Here is a 20299-nt window from a genome sequence, read left to right as displayed (position 1 = left end):
ACCGAACATTTCTTATTTTTTCATGGCAGATAAAAGGGGCTTTAAAAATTATACAGAAGAACTGGGAGATGACAGGTGAGCTCTATATATTTTTTTTGTATGTTAAAAATACCAGTTATAATAATGAAACGTTCCGTCATTTTGTAAAAGGGATGTTTGATGAGTAAACGAAGGTAGTGTGAACAGCCCTTCCTTAACAACTGTATAATAGACTAGGTACACTTACATCATTACACTTTTTGATGTTTTATAGTAGACAGTTGTATAATAGATGGTGGGGACGTAAAAACAATAAAAAGTGTGATTTCCAGTAACAGACAACTTTGTTGCTTGAATCACTGAGTTCTAGAGTGTAGTTCAACCCCTTAAGTTCGCACCAAAATTTTTGATGTGCTTTACTTTACAATTAACAATGAAAAAAAAAAAGTGTTTCTGTCTCTTTTTTCATTGATATCTCTATCTCTTTTAACTTCTTATATAGCATATGCATTAGGGAGGTTGTTTCTAATAAGATTTCCTAAAAAATGAGCCCTAATGGTGGTCGCCAACTGCAATTTTTATCCTGCAAACAGCCTCAGAAGTTAAAAAAACGTTTTTTTCTCAACTACTTTTTCATTTCAAAATGACTGCATATGGATGGATAAAAATTCTTAAAAATGATAATAATATTGACCCAAAGATGCATAAATAATAAATTATGGTGCCATTACTCAATAATTTTTTCAGTTATTAACGAAATCGCTTTTTTTTCTTGATTAGAAATCACGCCATTTTTTTCACAAATAGGTTTCACTAGTCAGACCAACTTCAAAAAATTATAGAACGATTTAACTTTAGTATCTCGTTAAAGTATTTGATGAAAATTAATTTTTACAAATTTTCTAATGATTTTTTTAGTAATGCTAGTTTTTGACGAACGTATAAAAGTATTTAACGCTTTTTAAAATACATAGTAATAATCCTTGTTAGCACAGCTGTAAGGGTTAAATTTTAAAACAAATTTTTTTAAAAAAGGTTGCCCTAGCATGTACAGGAGTCAAGATGATTCTTTTTTTTCAAAAAAATCTAACGGACATTATATACGTCACACAGTGCTTAAACTTAAAGAAGTTGAATTAAAATACTTGTATTTGCATTAAAAAAATATACCGTACTAATATTACATTAAATAGTGTTAGACATTATTTATCGAAGTACATCATACAAAAGCTCAGCGAGCCAAATCGTCTGTGGTGGCAGAGTGGGAGGAGACACCAACTGCTACATCTGAATTCGAGCGCTTCAAATGATTCTTGCATGTAAAACCAACAATATGTCGGCTTCTGTACTACCCACAAAAATTTCTATTTAATTGATTAGAGGTAGCTTCATGGGACGAATATAAATATCGTATGCATTTATTTAAAATTATCAAAATAATGTCTCTACATGACATACGAACGGAAAGCATTCTAGGATTATAACGTAGAATGTGAGTATGCTCAGTAAGATACCATATAAATAATTGTTTTTGACATAGAAAGATATGTATTACATGACACTTTACAAAATCAATAAGACATGTATAATATACATATAAACTATTCAAATCTAGCTGAACTGAATTTGAGTGCTTCAAATCATGGACACTTACAAGACCGGACATATTTTGGCTTCTACATTACCCACAAATTTTTTTTATTATTTATGTGGTTTTCTTCATTTTTCAAGGTATAAAAGCTTTTTTTTCATGTCGTTTCTGTTGCTATTTATGAAGCAAAATACTTCTGATGTATTAAATATTTAAAAAAAGTTAGTATAAGCAACTTTTAATGTTTTAGAAATGAGTCTGTGATGACATTTTTTTTATCATTAGTCTTACAAATTATTTTGATGACTTTAGTATATTAAGCACATGTGACATTAAAAGAACTTAGATTTAAATAGTTAATGAATATTTAATATACTTTTGTTTTGATTTTGTATTGCTGTCAAGAAATGAATATTTTTTACGTCAAATACAATTATTTTTATAACATTATTCTCTCTTATTCTACGTAATGTTCCTAAAATGTTTTGTGTTAGTACATTAAGAAGAGACATTATTTTAATAATTTTAAATAAATAAATTCGATTTTTATACTCGTTTCATCAAACTTTCCCAAATCCACTGTATAAGAATTTTTTCGGGTAGTATATATGCCAAAATATTGTTGGTTCTACAAGCACGGATAATTTGAAGCACTTGAATTGAGTTCTGCAGTAGCAGCTGGTCTCTCCTCCCACTCTGCTGCCACAGAGAATTTGGCGTGGTGAGCTTCCACATGATCTACTACGACTACTGTTATTTAATACTATTTTATGTAATATTAGTACAGTATATTTTGTAACGTAAAAACTTGTATTAAACTTTAACTCCTTTTAGTTTAAGTACTGTGTGACATATATAACGTTCATACGATTTAAAAAAAAAAAAATCATGTTGACTTCTGTGCATGCTGGGACAACCTTTTTTTTATTTATAAAAAAATATCAGCTTTACAGCTGTGCTTACGAAAATCATATTTATGGATTATAAAAAGAGTAATATAATTCTACACGTGCGTCGGAAACTCAAATTGCTAAAATAACAATCATGAAATCTGTAAAAATTAATTTTTAATAAATATTTGAACGGAATACTAGAGCTCAATAGCCTTATGATTTGTATGGCTTTGTCTGACCAGTAGAATCTGTTAGTAAAAAAAGTGGTGCCATTTGTAATTAAAGAAAAAAAAAATATTATCGTTAATAACTGAGAAAGTAATTGGCGAATGACGCTACAATAATTTGTGAATGTTTGGGTCAATATTGCTATAATTTTTAGAATTTTTAGCCATCCATGTGCAGTCATTTTTTTTTTTTTTAAATAAGGAAAAAACGGCTTTTTATTTTCTGAGGCTATTTGAAGGCTAACAATTACAGTTAGTGACCTTTATCCGTGCTTATTTTTCAGGAAAGTTGATTTGAAATGAATTTTTGAAAGCGTATACTGTACTAAAAGTTAAGAGGAATGGAGATATTAAAGAAAATATTGATTACTTTTTCAGTCTGTAATAGTTAATTAGAAAATGAAGCACACCAAAAATTTTGGCGCATACTTAAACGGTTCAACTATACCTTAAAATTAAGCAGTTAAAACAATAAAATAACTTATGCATGAAAAATACACTTAAAACTTTCTACCGTCTTTCCTTCAATAAAGGAAGAATTATATACATGTATGTCATAAAAAAGTAAACCTAGATAAAACAAAAAAATAAAAAACAATACATTTCTCTGTTATCTTTATGTATGAGTATCTTGGTGGTTCTCTTTATGAACTTTACCGGGGTTGAACATTTAACTAGTTGACAAAGTAATAGTTCCTTATAATAAAAAGTACTATCAAAGTGATATGCTTCTAAAATGCTTAGCTTCAAAAATATTTATTCGAATATCAACACTAAATGCTGTATCAAACTATATATTCAAGAAAGTAGAATATTTTTTCTATTTACCTATATTCTGTACGTGGTTCTACCACACGGTTTTAATAAATTGAATATTCTATTCTATTCTATTCTATATAGCTTGCCTGTATGTATATAATTTAGAACCAATGTCAATGCTTAAGACAAAACTAAAGGGAGGTCTATCAATTACAGAATTAACTATGAGAAATTAATTGAAATGTGTTTACAGATTAATAAAGTTATAAAAATGATACTGTCAAAATCTTAAGGCACAAGAGTTCCTAGGAGTTAAGTAATTAATATTTATATTGATCTAATTTTTAGATGTAGCCTTAGGGGCTGATCTACGTTTAAGTGCTTTTATTGCATTCACCTCACTTATTAACAATGAACTTTTGATAAAAAAATCTACTAATAGTAAAAAAGTATTGAAGCATCGTATTTAATTTAATTAAGCATTTGGACGGTGCAAGTGGGAGAAGTAATTAATTAATAAGGGAGGTAAAAACTAGAAAAGGTTATGTTATCACAGGAGAACCAGAAAGACAGACAACATCCCACACTATAAAGAGCGTCACATGGACTGTAGCGAGTGACTAAACCTCCTTAACTCGTTTAGAGAAACGCGTTACCTGGACTTTGATTCTAGTGAAAAACACGTATTTAGGTAAACGACTGCAATTCTAAGCTAGCTTAGTTTTCTAAAGCACGCCAATTTGTACTAGAGACAAGAAGTTTTTTAAATTGAAGATCCTTTTGTGTTATTTGTATCGGACATACACTTTTTATAAAATATAATTAAGCTTAAATCTTGTATCATTTACTGGATTTTGTAAATTGTTAAAAGTGACAGCTGCCCTTTTACATCTGTGAAGTATTTGAAATTCAAATAAGTAATGTGAAAAGCATTTTAAATATACTAAATTGCTTCCTGTCTGCTGTATGTTATATTTATTCTTAATGTCACTGACTGCTTAAGCCAAGTCAATTGAAAATTATTGTCATTGCTTTGAAAATTCGGCCTTAATCCTTTTTTTCACATATATGTTAAAACAATTTATTTCCGAGAAAATTGGTCAGTTCTCCACATTAACGTATTTTAACAAACCCTTGTCATCATCATTTTTTGCCACATAAGTAGATAAGTTGTTAAGGAACGGAATTGTGTTATTAATTATATTTACTTGTATGCTTTTTTTAAAAATCGTAAATCTTATCACACTAAAGAATAAAAGAGCTCAGTAGCAACTAATTTGTTAGATTTATTAGAAATTGATAACTAAGCACTGCTCATTAATTTATTTATTTATAAGGAGTTTATCTAATAACTAATAATTTATGACAGTTTGTTTGTATACCCATAGAAATTCTGCACCAAAAATCAAAGAAAATTTTGGCAAAACAAGTAGCCATGTCAAGACTAAAATTAAGTCATAAACAACAAAAGTAAAATAATACTTTGTGGTCTAATTAAATTATTATAAAAAATATTCATAAGACAAAAAAAAAATATAAATAGACCTGTAATGTTCTGCAGAAAAATAAGTGGTACTCTTCTCTGAACACATAGCTGGATGAAGTGCGCACCCTTGAGTGCACTCTCAGAAAATAAGACACCATTATTTGCTACAATGCCAACTGGGTATCCATGTATGCTCGCAAATCCAGTTACTAAAGTTTCTCCGTAAAGAGCCTTAAACTCGTGGAAAGCAGAGCTGTCGACGATTCGAGCAATAACCTCTCTGACATCGTAGGGCCGTTTCAGGTTTGTACCGACAATACCATAGATTTCGTCAATGGCATGCAACGGTGACTCATACTTCGAATTGACTGTGGCTTTAATCTTACGTTGGTAGTTCAGGTTTGACACGATCTGCCGAGTAAGATACAGTGCGTGCTTTTCGTTCATAGCCAAATGGTCTGTCACTCCAGATATTCTAAATTAAGTTAAAATTTTTGAATTCTCTTTTAATATCTTTGTATGACTTAACTAAATAAAAAGTATAACCAAATGTACGATAATCATGCATTCATGATTCTTAAATTTTTAATAGTATTTATGCAACTGTTAACTTTTATTTTTATGAAGAATAAAAATCATATTTTCAACTGACAAGTACTGCAACAAAACGCTCATGCTTTTTTTAAAACAAAGCCACAGAAAAAAAAACAGTGAATGTTTGGGTACCCATGTAAAAAGTCATACTTGTATGGCTAACGATGCTCAAACCGTTTTAACAGGGATATTTAGTTAATGGGTTTAGTTCCAATTAATATTTATGTATTTAATAAATAAACAATTATCAAAAATATATACTGTAGATAAGAGAAGTTTTTGATGAAAGCCATATGGTACGAAAGGCTGCCAGGCTGGTAAGCACAAGACTGTACACTTTCATCAAATCTTTCAATGATTTCAAAACGTTTTTCTAGCATCTATGCTGTACATCTCTGCAATCACATCTGTCACATACATTTACGTACTTATTTCTATTCGCGTTTTTAATACCCACAGTTTATAGAAGTATCTAAGAGGGTAAGAAAAAATATCCTGTAGTACTGCTTCACTTTTACTAAAGTAAAGTATTACATGCCAGTGAATGTTGCTGCAGAATGTTTATTACACATAAAATTTTTAAAAGATATAATGAAAATATCAAATATATTTTCATTGTGGCAGAAAAAATACCCTTAGAAAATTCTGGATCGATTAACTTTCTTTATTCGTTTGATACAAAAAAATTTTGACTAACACTGTAGTCTTATAAAAGCATGACATAAAATAACATTTATAAAAAAATGATCTATAGAAATTTTTCTACTTTTTTCGCATGATGGATAACTACAAGATAAACTTATTGAATTTTCTATATGAAAAAACAAAGCAGGGGTTGATTTTACATGAAGGAGTAAATAAGTGTTTACCTATACGAATAAAGTAATTGCACTTGTTGCAACTCTCTCTGAACCGTCACCCTACTAACTGTAGTCATTGTCCTGCAGTCAATAAATTACCTTAGACCGAAGCAAAAATAATTTTGAACTAATAAAATACTATAAAAATCGATAAATGTATTTGAAGAGACTTATACAAATAAATGACTAGTAATAAAAAGATAAAAAAGGTATTACTGCTTAAAAAATTTTTAGAAATTTAAAAAAATATTGAATTTATAGTTTAAAAAATGACTTACTCATTAACTTAAGAATCAGCAAACTTATGAAAATTAAATGTTTATCCATTAATATAAGGAGAAGTAGTTGTTAGAAAATATTTGTTACATTATTTTGAAAAAATTTATCAGAAAAAAACGTACTAAACTAGTGCGCAATAAATCATGGATGTTTAAGACGAAAAGAATGTAAGCCATAATATGTCGTATTTATTAATTAATACAAAAGTGATAGTTAAGTAAAATTATGAAAAGTTATATAAACTATGTTCCCTCTTAATAAAAAAAAAAAATTCTTCTAAATAAGTATTTTAAATGTTACACATAAGCAAATATATGTTTATTGTTGCAAGAGCATAAAAATATGTATTTAAACGAATCTCAATAACTGTATCATAGAAACAAGTCAAATGATCGTCAATAATTTGACTCATCAGTTCTTACACCTGTCATTATCGGTTTGTGATAGCTGAATCATGAAAAAAAATTTTTTGACTCCATGTTATCTGAAAATTGTGAAATAATAGCATCCATAGTTGTATCACCCAAAGTAGTTAATTTAAGTTGATCATTATGGATACGTAAATTTAAAAAATCTGGTAAAAATTTTAGAAATAGCCGTGATGTTTTATTATTAAAGTAAACATTAAAATCACCAGAAGCGATGAATGGTAAAGTATGAAAGTTTTCTTCCAGCGCAGAAATACCTACCAATATCTTAATATGGAAGCACTGCCAACGCATTGACTGCGTCACTGCACTACCCACGCGCCCGTATATGTAAACATACACATACTTATGGCTCTCTTTCTGTATCTATCATCCTGCAGTCAGCTGTTTCTGCTCCGCGCTGATGTATTCACATATGATGCTTTCCAGTTCCCACTTTTGGCCTGCGCTGCACCCCCTCTCCCCCAGCCCCAGAAAGTATTGAAAATAAAAAAATTAAAAATACAGTTAGAAAGAACAAAAAATGGATCCTCTAATTACACAGTTTGTTAGAACTAAACCCTCATAAATTTTGTAGAAAAAAATTATTAACAGTTGCCAAGTTATCTTGTTTTTAACCTCCGATATCTTTGGGAAACACTTTTTTTCGATACAATTACGTTGGCTTAAAAAAAATGAACCTTTTCTGATTTGAATTGTGCTTATCTTACATTGCAAATATTAGCTTCGTTTTTTATTAACGAGTAATATATAATACTGGTCTAAAAGCTACCCTCATCTCTATCATGCATATCAACTGCACATGCGCTCTGGGGGCTTGTGTGTCCGCAGAGCTGAAAAAGCTCACGTACTCAAAAATTATAAAACAATAACACGTAAGAATTTATAGTAAAAAGTCAAATAGTATTTATTGAAAAAATTTACGCCTTAACCATTTTGTGTTGAACACTTTTGATAATGAGGCTCCACACTTATTTACCACTTATTTATAATCAATATAAATTTTTAAAACGATAATATAACTTAAGTTTTTATAATTGAAGTACGTAATAATGAGATATTCACTGTTTTAATATATGTTTGTATGTATGTATCAGGGGATCTACTGCCAACATTTTTAAGGTGGCTCTAGCGCCTCGTGCCGTACCAAAATGGGGAGACTAAAAATTAATCATTATTTTCTTTAAAATATGGTATAAAATTATCGTAGAGACTGTTGTAAGCCATATTCTACATTTTATCTGTTACTTTAGTGAGTAAATATAAAAAGATAAAAAAGTTCTATGGTGCCCTATTTGATGAACTGTTACGGTACGCTCCTAAGTTCAAGAATGTGGCAACATTGCTTAGCTGTAGTCATACCTATATATATGTACTCTGCAGAATGCAGACAGCTGAGAGCTGACTTCCACTCGCAACTGTATACTTAGTCTCCGATTATTTAAAAATTTTGTTCAATAACAAGACACTTTTCTCATGTCATCGAGAACTACGTAATAATATATACAAGATAGTATATTTTTTACACCTTATGGGTTATTTATATGAGTGCAGCAGTAGGTTGTATATCGCGTAAGCTTGCATTTCCTATCTAACCCGTCTTAAAACTACGATTTTCTAAGCATGATTTCTTACAATTTTTATCGTCAACCTCAATTTTTTTTTATACGAATAGAAAGATGGGAATTTGGAGAATATAATTTAATTTTATTAACCTCGATTGGGTTATTTATAATTTCAACATTGAGGCCACTGGAGCCACCTTAAATGGCCGGAAAACTTTGTTTACTTGTACGAGTAAGTTTTTATTAATTTTTTTTTTTATTTCCAGATTCTCTTTATGTGTCTATGCATTTTTTTATTTTTTTTTTTTTTTATATTGTATCAACTAATATATATAGTTTTTAAAGACCCATAAAAATTATTAAAACTAAACAGGTATTGAAACTAAATAAGTTTAAATTATTTTAAGAGAAACACAACACGTACTTTTTTTAATAATATGTTGCAAAAGTTCTAATAGCGCTTTAGTGTAATGATAAAAGGATGTGTAAAAGAACTGAAAATCATTGAAGAGAGACAGAGGCTACTTAAAAACACAAAACAAAATTCCATCGAGTTTCAATCATCTCAAATCTCGAATGCACGTTATTGTGTCGGTAATACCGACCACATGAACTGGGAGAAGGGAATGATGGGCTCATGGAATAATGGATAAACAGTTTTCCTACCTCATCAGTGCATGGCATTGTATTTGTATTTGTAATCATCAGTCGTGGCATCGTTATATTATATAATTATAAGTTTTGAAAACGATCGAAAGAAGCCGGTGCTAGGATTCCTACGATTAAGTAATCCTTAAAGCCGATTTCACCGGAACTTATTGTTTTGTTTAGATTTTGTGTATAGTACAGGTATCGAAAAGTTGCGTTTCTCAGCTTGTCGGCTGCTGCTGTATTATGTCTGCTAAGTACAGATCTAAAATAGACAAAACATAACTTCAAATTGAATGGTTATCAAATATTAGTCATTAACTCATTCATGAGTCGTAGCTAGTTCTTTAATGTTTATTTCTCTCTTTTAAACAAGGCAATATAATACATACATGCCAGCTAAAACAAATTTCAAGAATAGTTAGTACAAATCTGTTATTATACAAATTAACAGGGACATCAATTGGATAAAATAACTAAGGGATATACAAGCACGCCAACTCACATACCTATCTCAGCCATCCGACGATTTCTTATCGTTAGTTTTTTTCCAGACTAACGAACTGAAAAGTCTACGTCAGATAAGTATTCCAGTTCAAGAACTTAGTAAAGTGTAAATTTAATAATAGGCACTTTGATTCTTTGGCAAATTTTTTTTTTTCGTTTTTCAGAGATGATATTACTCGTGTAATATAATATAATTCAATCGAACATACTTACAAGGGCCACTAAAATCTTTGAAGAGCATGGAAACAAATTTCATAAGAGAGCAGAAGTGTTCGTACATCCTTCATTATAAAGTTGTATCTGGAAATATTAGGATTCATGTGTATCCAAAATCCTGGCCAAGTATTAGCTCACACATCTGTGAACAGGAACCTTAGTGTTTTATAACCTTGAGGTTAAGGGATTATAAAGTATTAATACAGTTACATTGGAGAAGTTCTCATTGTATTATGGTCAGTTGTATTTTTACATACTTTTTTTTTGTTTATTCATATTTTCATGTACACATATAGATAATGTCAAGTAACTCATATTGTAAGTTTTGTTGAAACAAAGATATGTTTTCATACTTAATAAAAAAATAAGGACAAATTAATATTCATGCTATAGTAATAATATTGAATATGTCTTTGATACACTCATATAAACAACTAAAATCCATTACTGTATTTCTTCAACTTTGGCGAAAAAAAGTGTGCTTATATTAATTTTTGCATTTCGCAAGAGAACTTTCTTACTGTATTTACACAAGTCATTTTTTTCAATCCACACATTATTAATAGTGCGACAAAAAGCTTAGTAGTGACCTACTGCACCAGGCTTGTACTGTATAACACCGCATAATACATGGGTAAAGTTTTTAATGTGTAATTTAGCTGGAATATGCCTCAATTATCTTTACTTTATTCCAGAAACCACATCATTCTGGTCTTTGATGGATTCTTCATCGGAGTCTTTGTTATCAGGTGATTGTCGAACATTTTCATTTGTCGGTCATTTTTTTAAATCATTTATGTCGTCTTGGTAAACTTCTGGATTGGTCGCCTTCAAAAAATTAATGTAAGCATCATATGTATTCAAACAAAAGTAGGAGCCTAAGTTATACTTTGTTAAAGAAGAGTACAAGGTTTGGCATGACTCACAATGCAAAAGTTTCGTTAAAAAGTAATCTTGATTAATTTTTTCCAAATTTTTGTATTTATTTTTAACAACATTTGTGTCTGAAATGGGCACAACATATTTTTCTAAACTTTTCTTTCTGGGGCATGTATTGCAGTCAGACATTTCTTCAAAACTGAAAAACTGAGTTGGACTCATTAAATTTTGAAATAAATAATGAATATTTTGTTCACAATTGATTTCACCATTTTCTACCGGTAATAAAGACTTTATAATGTGAGCTCGGACAATGTAAGTGACATTGGTGGGTCCATAGATGCTATATTTTAAAATCGTTGTGAAGAAGCACAAGTAACGAGCAGCCATAGAAATGTTTCTGAAACTTTCAATTGAATCTTTAAAAAGTGATATTGCAACACGTATGGCTCATTATTTCTAAGAGAGGGTCATAAGCACAAATATTTCTCAATCCTATTTTCAAACTTTCAACAAATCTAGACTTTAAATTATTTCCATTCTGGAGAATAGCTTTGATGCTCTTTGCTTTTTTACTATTTACAGGTTTTTGCTGTTTTAAATACAGCTCTGGATCTGGTGTTAAGCATTTTCTTTTTCTTTCTGACTCTCCAAGATAGGTGAAGCATTTATCGATAGTAGATTCTTTGCTAGAGAATTACTTGATGTGCTCACTAATTTTTCTTTTTTTAGGTTTCTAACAATAGGACTTTGACAAGTGGAGGAAGAAAATTGTACGTTTTCCAAAAAATACAAGAAGTCGTGGTCATTTGTGCATTCTTTTTCAACAGTGGTAAGGTCAATTATCTTAGGGTCAATGAACTGATTACAAAGATTCAGTTTTTCTTCATTAGTGGACTTTTCAAGGTTTGATACGTCATCCTTGGTTATTTCATTTATTGGCTATTGGTAAATGACATCTGTACATTTATTATTAGAAGGGATCTCATGTGTAAATATTTCATCAATTTCTTCATCTTGAGCACACTTATTTCTCCAATTTTTAATATCATGTAAATGATGAAAAGCATTCATGTTTTTTGATTTTACTGATTTTTGCTGTATGTTAATTTTTACTTCCTGTTCCTCTTTTTCTTTTGAAAATTTTAAATGTAAATTTGTCAATGTTCCTCTGGCTAATTTGACATCATTATCAACAGAGATTAGAAGGGAGATTGCCAGTGCCTATGGTAGAGAGTGTGTCGCTTTTTTCCACTGTTTTGAGCGCCCCGTCGCGGCAAATCAGCCGAACTATACGCACGTTTCAGCAGCGGAGGAGAAGACCAAATTGTGCGTACAATAGGTACTTAGTAGAGGGGGAAGGAATATGTGCGTATACACGGGTATAGCTATATATGTTTTGTATTTTAGCTGCCTCGGCTCTCGGCTCCCGGCTCTCACAGCTCGCAGCTCTCGCATGCATGCGTATACCTATATCTATTCCTGATGTGATGTTTCCTCAAAAGCGGTTTTGAATGTTGGACAGTTGTCCGGTCATGTATATTACTCATTAAATGTGTATTAAATACTTGTACATCTAAATACTAAGTTTTCCTCGTATAAAATAAAAAATTAAGTAATAAAAACGTAAGTCCCGATATTTAATGTAACTTCTTGAAACTTGATTTCTGTAAAATAATCATTCTTACAACTTGAATAATTTATGTTTTTATAGATTTATAAAAATTTAGCACATTAAAAATATCAGATGATATACACACACTTCACTTTGATTTTTAAGTTTATTCAATAGAGAATGACTTTTTCTGTGATTCAAATGTCATTCTTCAACACATGTAACTTTTCTAATAAGAATAAGTAATTGTGAAAATATTTAGAAAAATAATAATTCTACTTGTAGGTCAAACTTCCACACAATTATCAATATAAAGAAAAAAAAAACTAATACTTAAACTTAAACCCTGGAGCTTTACGATAAACATGTGTCAATTTAAGTGCTTAGGGAAACAGTGCTTTGGTAGTCGAGGTAGCTAAATACCGCATCGTGTACTTTTGATTTGAGCATTCTGGGGTTTAAATCTCGCCCTTAGCAGAATTTTTTTTTTTTTTTTTTTTTTTGATGGTAGTACAAGACTTTTTTCGATAATAGTGTTTAATTTTTATGTATATGTTGCGTAACGACTACGATTTATGAATTCCTTCCTTGTAAAGTTGGGTGATTTTGTTGGATATGTAAATTTTTTAATAAAAATATAATATCAATAGTGGGGAAAATGCTAATTACCATTTTATCCTTAGTAATTGAATAGTACTAAGTTATTTTACACTATTCTAACAAAATGGTTATAATCTTACTTCGATGAGGATCACACCTTTTACAACCTTATTAATAATTGTATAAATTTTATTCAAACAATTAATTAAACTATTAGAAACCAGGACAATTTTTGAAAACACTTTTTATCAAATGATTTTTCATTGCTATTCCAAGTTTAACACGAGTTTATTGATAAAACGCTCAGTTAACTGGAGAGCAAAGTATGGCATCGCTTAACATAAAGGAAACCATGAAAACATTAGTAAAATAAAAGGCAAGGTATTAAATTAATATTGAGGACTTAAAATTTCTTTTCCTATCTTAGAACTAAATTTTGCCTATTATATAGATATAACTTATGTTGTACAAGTTCTTAGACTAATTTCGATGATTCAGATCAAAAAATTGTTTTTAAATCCATACGGCATTTACCAAAAAAATTAAATTTATAGTACCTTATAATTTTTTCAGAGCCATAATTGTGACCACTTATTAATCGTCTATATTTTGTTTAAAAAATTTTTAATCTAATAAAAGGGTAGTCTGAGTATGTCTCATGGTGTATACATGTCATAAAATGTATGTAAAAAAACGTATTGCGGGAAAATTGGATTTTTTTTGTCCATGAGCACTGCACTAAAAATGCTCTCGAAATTTTACGCTTTGATCAAACTTGTCTGATTGTAAGCCCTCAGCTGAGACATTCAGCTCAAATCTAACAACAAAGTTGGGGCCTACTTAGATCATAACTACTCAAGTTAATCTTAAAACTTGATAACATGTATATGCGTCCGCGTTCACAGACAGAGTTCGATTTCTCGTAGCTAGTATGCCTGTTAAAAACTTGACTGATTCTTCGCACAATTTTGTATAATATTTGCTGTTACAAATAATAAAAACATTCCTTGCCACAGCACGGAAATCATCAAAATTAGACACTGTAGTTAAATAATGGACAGGGCGTTTATAAAATTCCTTAACTTTAAAGCTTGCACTTTTCAAACAAGGCCATCGAATAACTGCATTGATTAAATGTTCAACATCAGTTCTAATGTATGTATCTAAAACAATGTGATAATCTTTTTTTTTGCAGAATCCTCAAACACTGTTGATTGTACACTGCAAACGTTAAGTGATTAAATGCCAAAGCAGCTGAGTTTTGCAGTGCTTTATTGATAACAGAATATACTTCCTGTGGAGGAAGGGCACCCTTTTTTAACCACTGGCAGAAAAAATGACACAATGTACTTGTGTCATTTTTTTCTGACAGCATTTGAGTGACAGGAACAATCACATTATTCACGTAAGTGACTATCGCAGTAAATAAAACATGGCTGGAATGACAGTCAGGGATTTTAACAGTTTTAGTCACAGAGCCTGTTAAATCAATGTAAACAGGATGCCTGAGATCTCTCTGAATGTCGTCGTATAGATCAATTTGTTGAGTAGACCATTAGGTAGTAAAAAATTGAATAAAGCCTATACTTTTAATGAAGTGGTTATATTCAACCATACCCTTCATTTTAGCTAGAGAGTCAAACAAATTGTCTTCCCTATTTAAACCATACTCTTAAAATCTATCTTCCTGTGCAGCCTTTTGAACTGCAGCTGGTTTGTACAAAAAAGGTGGTTCTATGCAGTCATCGTTTAATAAACAAGCTTGTTGTCTTCGCCACTCTTTTGGCTTTATAGTTTTGACTTCTTCTTTGATCTTACGTCTCTCTGTATTGGTCATTCTTCGGTTAGTGGAATGAGGTATACCTCGAGAATCCTTAGTTTCTACACTGAGTATAACCAGCTCATCCTTTTTCGGTTTTTCATGGCATGTTATAAGTAAAAAATTATCGCACGTAAAGATATAACTTGTAGCTTATAAAAAAATTCCCAGCTGTCTAACTGATGCTTCTTGAAATTATATGTGCAAGGAAGCTGGATTACATCCCACATAGCGCGTACAAAGATATGAGTCTAGCCCTCTTGAAGCATGTCTACTTCATTTCTAGACTTTAAAATTTTTTTAATGGGTTCTATCATTTTTCATGTCTCAGTCAAAACCGAAAACCGTTATTTTAAAATTAAGGGTATTTCCTTTTTTCTTTTTTAAGATTGTTCCTTTAGATACAGACTTGCTGTCATCACTTTCATACGTGCTATCACACATTCTATCACACTGGTCCTTGGTTTTTACAATATTTAGATTTTTTTTATTTTATTTACAAAGACTAAATATTGTTTCTATCTCCATGCACTTGCATGTACAGATTCAAGGGCTCAATCACATTTTGCAAGTGATTACAAACTTGTTGCCAAACTACATTACTTTTCTTTTTCAATTCATTATTTTCAAAAATCTCCAAATGTAATAAAGCATCCAATATTACGGTGGATTCCACGGCTGGTCTTAGACCTTTTTTTTTCTTATTTATTTTTCCTTTTTTTTTTTAATCGGTGATATTCTTTGATATATACAACTAATTATTAATTCTCACACATGGACCTGAAAGATATAGTTTTATGCTTTTAAGCACGATAACTGCCAAAACCGGTAGATTTCTGTTTTATGGCGCTGTAATCGCACATCGATTTATCACGCACAAAACAGTAAAATTATAAATTTTAAGAGCATCTTTATCCCTCTATATCTGAGGAAGATAGAGACAGTGAATGACGAGTATGCTTAGTAAAAAAAAATCTGCACGTCCTTATTAAATTAAATACTATATAGCACATATATTTCCTTTATTCTTCAATTGCTCAAGTATACCAATTAATCATTGAACAATTTTATAGGTGGTAATTGAAGAAATGAATTGTTTAATGTATAAAAATCATGAGATGTGAAATCTGCCCAGCTAAAATGTGCATCAATGGTTAACTTAAAATAAGATAAGTATTACTCTTTTTTACGAAATTATTTATAGAAAAAATTGAATTTCTTTTACATCTCATTATTATACCGTATGAACACTTATCGACATAAAATATTAGAACGCAGGAAACATGCATTTCTGTTTTCGCAAAAATTATCAATAATCTCACTAGATAAATTGGTATATTTTATTCAGAGTAGCACCATTTGTTATCTAAAATAAAACATAGTATGATAATAAAGCCAATTTCAAATTAATATATTATAAATTTATTAGCTCCCACCAGTTTGCCAAGAATCGCTCCTGTTAACTTAGTATTGGCATTAGACCTAGAGCTAAGGCCCAAAGGTGGTCCAAAATCTAAACCAGCCGCCACCCTTATCAAAATTAAGTTATCTTACGATTCTTGTAGATCTAAAATATTTTTGACATATTTCATTCTGGTGAAGAGTTATGCGGTAATTAAAGTAGTGCTATGTGGTCGATCGTATAAACCACCCGCAACTTTAACCAATGGATAAAGAAAATAAAAAGTAGTTTACGTGCCATTTGCGGGAAGACTAAAATTCATCTTTTATTTAAAAATCGACCATGGATCCAATTTTTAAAGGTTGAATTTCGAGAAGAAGGTATATTCTAATCTTGCCGCAAATGGCAATTAGTTAAAAATCTTTTAATTTCTGTAGCAGTTGGCTTAGGTTGCGACCTGGTTTAAAAAATTAACTACATGGCACTACTTTAATTACTACATAACTCTTTACCAGAATAAAATATGACAAAAAATATTTGGGATCTTCACGAATCATGAGGTTTCTCAATTCTGGTAAGTGGTGGCTGATTGAGATTTTCGACCACCTTCAGGCCTAAGCTCTTGGTCTATATTTGTAATACACAAAGTTTAATTTTCTTATACTTACAACAATTTTTTTTTATAATCATACACTAACGTGTCAACATACTGATTAAATACAACAAAACATCATTTTTTGCATTTTGCAACTTTGAAACATATGAATACTTATTTCTTTCGTTACGAATGGTCGGAAATAAAACTATCAGGTAGGCGTACAAACAAAGATACAACCTACATTTTGTTTAGTTGATTCTTTGTGAGCTTCTTGAGTCTATTTTATACATGTTTACTTACAAACATCTGTACATAAACAGATTAAGCTAATTCCAACAACCCATACAACTATTAATATAAATTCAGAATTATAAGAAATAAAAATGTACAGTAAAATCACTATCTGCCAAAAAAAAGCTTAGAAAGTAAAGCAATTTCTAAAGGTTTTAGCATGTCATAGATAGACAATAGTTACATTATATTCAGCTGTCAGCCTAAAGTTCTTTAAATAAACTACAACAGTCAAGAGTTTTCTAATACGGGTACGAACACTTTGATGCTACATCAGACTCAAAGGGATGTACGAACACTTCTGCTCTCTTTAAAAGTTGTTTCCATGCTCTTTAAAGATTTTGGTAGCCCTTGTAAGGATGTTCGATTGAATTATATTATATTACACGAATAATATCATCTCTGAAAAACGAAAAAAAAAAATTTGCCAAAGAATCAAAGTGCCTATTATTAAATTTACACTTTACTAAGTTCTTGAACTGGAATACTTATCTGACGTAGACTTTTCAGTTCGTTAGTCTGGAAAAAAACTAACGATAAGAAATCGTCGGATGGCTGAGATAGGTATGTGAGTTGGCGTGCTTGTATATCCCTTAGTTATTTTATCCAATTGATGTCCCTGTTAATTTGTATAATAACAGATTTGTACTAACTATTCTTGAAATTTGTTTTAGCTGGCATGTATGTATTATATTGCCTTGTTTAAAAGAGAGAAATAAACATTAAAGAACTAGCTACGACTCATGAATGAGTTAATGACTAATAATTGATAACCATTTAATTTGAAGTTATGTTTTGTCTATTTTAGATCTGTACTTAGCAGACATAATACAGCAGCAGCCGACAAGCTGAGAAACGCAACTTTTCGATACCTGTACTATACACAAAATCTAAACAAAACAATAAGTTCCGGTGAAATCGGCTTTAAGGATTACTTAATCGTAGGAATCCTAGCACCGGCTTCTTTCGATCGTTTTCAAAACTTATAATTATATAATATAACGATGCCACGACTGATGATTACAAATACAAACACAATGCCATGCACTGATGAGGTAGGAAAACTGTTTATCCATTATTCCATGAGCCCATCATTCCCTTCTCCCAGTTCATGTGGTCGGTATTACCGACACAATAACGTGCATTCGAGATTTGAGATGATTGAAACTCGATGGAATTTTGTTTTGTGTTTTTAAGTAGCCTCTGTCTCTCTTCAATGATTTTCAGTTCTTTTACACATCCTTTTATCATTACAGTAGAGCGCTATTAGAACTTTTGCAACATATTATTAAAAAAAGTACGTGTTGTGTTTCTCTTAAAATAATTTAAACTTATTTAGTTTCAATACCTGTTTAGTTTTAATAATTTTTATAGGTCTTTAAAAACTATATATATTAGTTGATACAATATAAAAAAAAAAAAAAATAAAAAAATGCATAGACACATAAAGAGAATCTGGAAATAAAAAAAAAAATTAATAAGAACTTACTCGTACAAGTCGACAAAGATTTTCAGCCATTTAAGGTGGCTCCAGTGGCCTCAATGTTAAAATTATAAATAACCCAATCGAGGTTAATAGAATTGAATTATATTCTTTAATTTCCCATCTCTCTATTTGTATAAAAAAAAATTAAGGTTGACGATGAAAATTGTAAGAAATCATGTTAAAAAAATCGTAGTTTTAAGACGGGTTGGATAGGAAATGCAAGCTTACGCGATATACAACCTACTGCTGCACTTATATAAATAACCCGTAAGGTGTAAAAAATATACTATCTTGTATATATTATTACGTAGTTCTCGATGACATGAGAAAAGTGTCTTGTTATTGAACAAAATTTTTAAATAATCGGAGACTAAGTATACAGTTGCGAGTGGAAGTCAGCTCTCAGCTGTCTGCATTCTGCAGAGTACATATATATAGGTATGACTACAGCTAAGCAATGTTGCCACATTCTTGAACTTAGGAGCGTACCGTAACAGTTCATCAAATAGGGCACCATAGAACTTTTTTATCTTTTTATATTTACTCACTAAAGTAACAGATAAAATGTAGAATATGGCTTACAACAGTCTCTACGATAATTTTATACCATATTTTAAAGAAAATAATGATTAATTTTTAGTCTCCCCATTTTGGTACGGCACGAGGCGCTGGAGCCACCTTAGAAATGTTGGCAGTAGATCCCCTGATACATACATACAAACATGTATTAAAACAGTGAATATCTCATTATTACGTACTTTAATTATAAAAACTTAAGTTATATTATCGTTTTGAAAATTTATATTGATTATAAATAAGTGGTAAATAAGTCTGGAGCCTCATTATCAAAAGTGTTTAACACAAAATGGTTTAGGCGTAAATTTTTTTAATAAATACTATTTAACTCTTCACTATTAATCCTTACGTGTTATTGTTTCATAATTTTTGAGTACGTGAGCTCTTTCAGCTCTGTGGACACACAAGCCCCCAGAGCGCATGTGCAGTTGATATGCATGATAGAGATGAGGGTAGCTTGTAGACCAGTATTATATATTAATCGTTAATAAAAAACTAAGCTTATATTTGCAATGTAAGATAAGCTCAATTCAAATCAGAAATGGTTCATTTTTTATAAGCCAACGTAATTGTATCGAAAAAGTGTTTTCCAAAGATATCGGAGGTTTAAAACAATATAACTTGGCAACTGTTAATAAGTTTTTTCTACAAAATTTATGAGGGTTCAGTTATAACAAACTGTGTAAACAGAGGATGCATTTTTTGTTCTTTCTCACTGTATTTTTATTTTTATTTTTTTTAATAATTTCTTGGGCTGGGGGAGAGGGGTCTGCGCTGCGCTCGAAGTACCGTGCACGGCTCTCTCTCACTCGTGGGCCATTGACTCTACTCCGGGAGCAGGATCAGATACATCGGCTTTGCAGTATACCTATGTATGGCGTAACGCAAAATTCGCTTAAAAATAAAAATTTTTACTCCCTATGTGGAAAGGTTTGGGACCCACATAAAATATTTTCACATCATTAAATATGTTTAAGCTCACCAACGTTAAAGTTTTACTT

The 20299-nt window shown here is 30.6% G+C and overlaps 1 protein-coding gene across 3 annotated transcripts in view; it reads right to left on the bottom strand.

The window, feature by feature from the left end:
- The window catches only part of Mccc2 (methylcrotonyl-CoA carboxylase subunit 2), a 702143-nt gene that overhangs the window by 318358 nt on the left and 363486 nt on the right, over positions 1 to 20299 (bottom strand). For all 3 annotated transcript variants that reach the window (XM_089595591.1, XM_089595592.1, XM_089595593.1), the window contains exon 5: positions 4995 to 5410. In XM_089595591.1, coding sequence (XP_089451717.1) covers positions 4995 to 5410 — 416 coding nt within the window. The remainder of the gene's footprint in view (positions 1 to 4994; positions 5411 to 20299) is intronic.

This window comes from Copidosoma floridanum, unplaced genomic scaffold (genome assembly GCF_036245765.1).
Source record: "Copidosoma floridanum isolate Cflo_tuat_1 unplaced genomic scaffold, Cflo_Japanese_pri ptg000026l, whole genome shotgun sequence".
NCBI classification, from domain to species: Eukaryota; Metazoa; Arthropoda; class Insecta; order Hymenoptera; family Encyrtidae; genus Copidosoma; species Copidosoma floridanum.
Note: the sequence above shows the minus strand (reverse complement) of the source record. Positions and strands in the feature narration are given on the sequence as shown.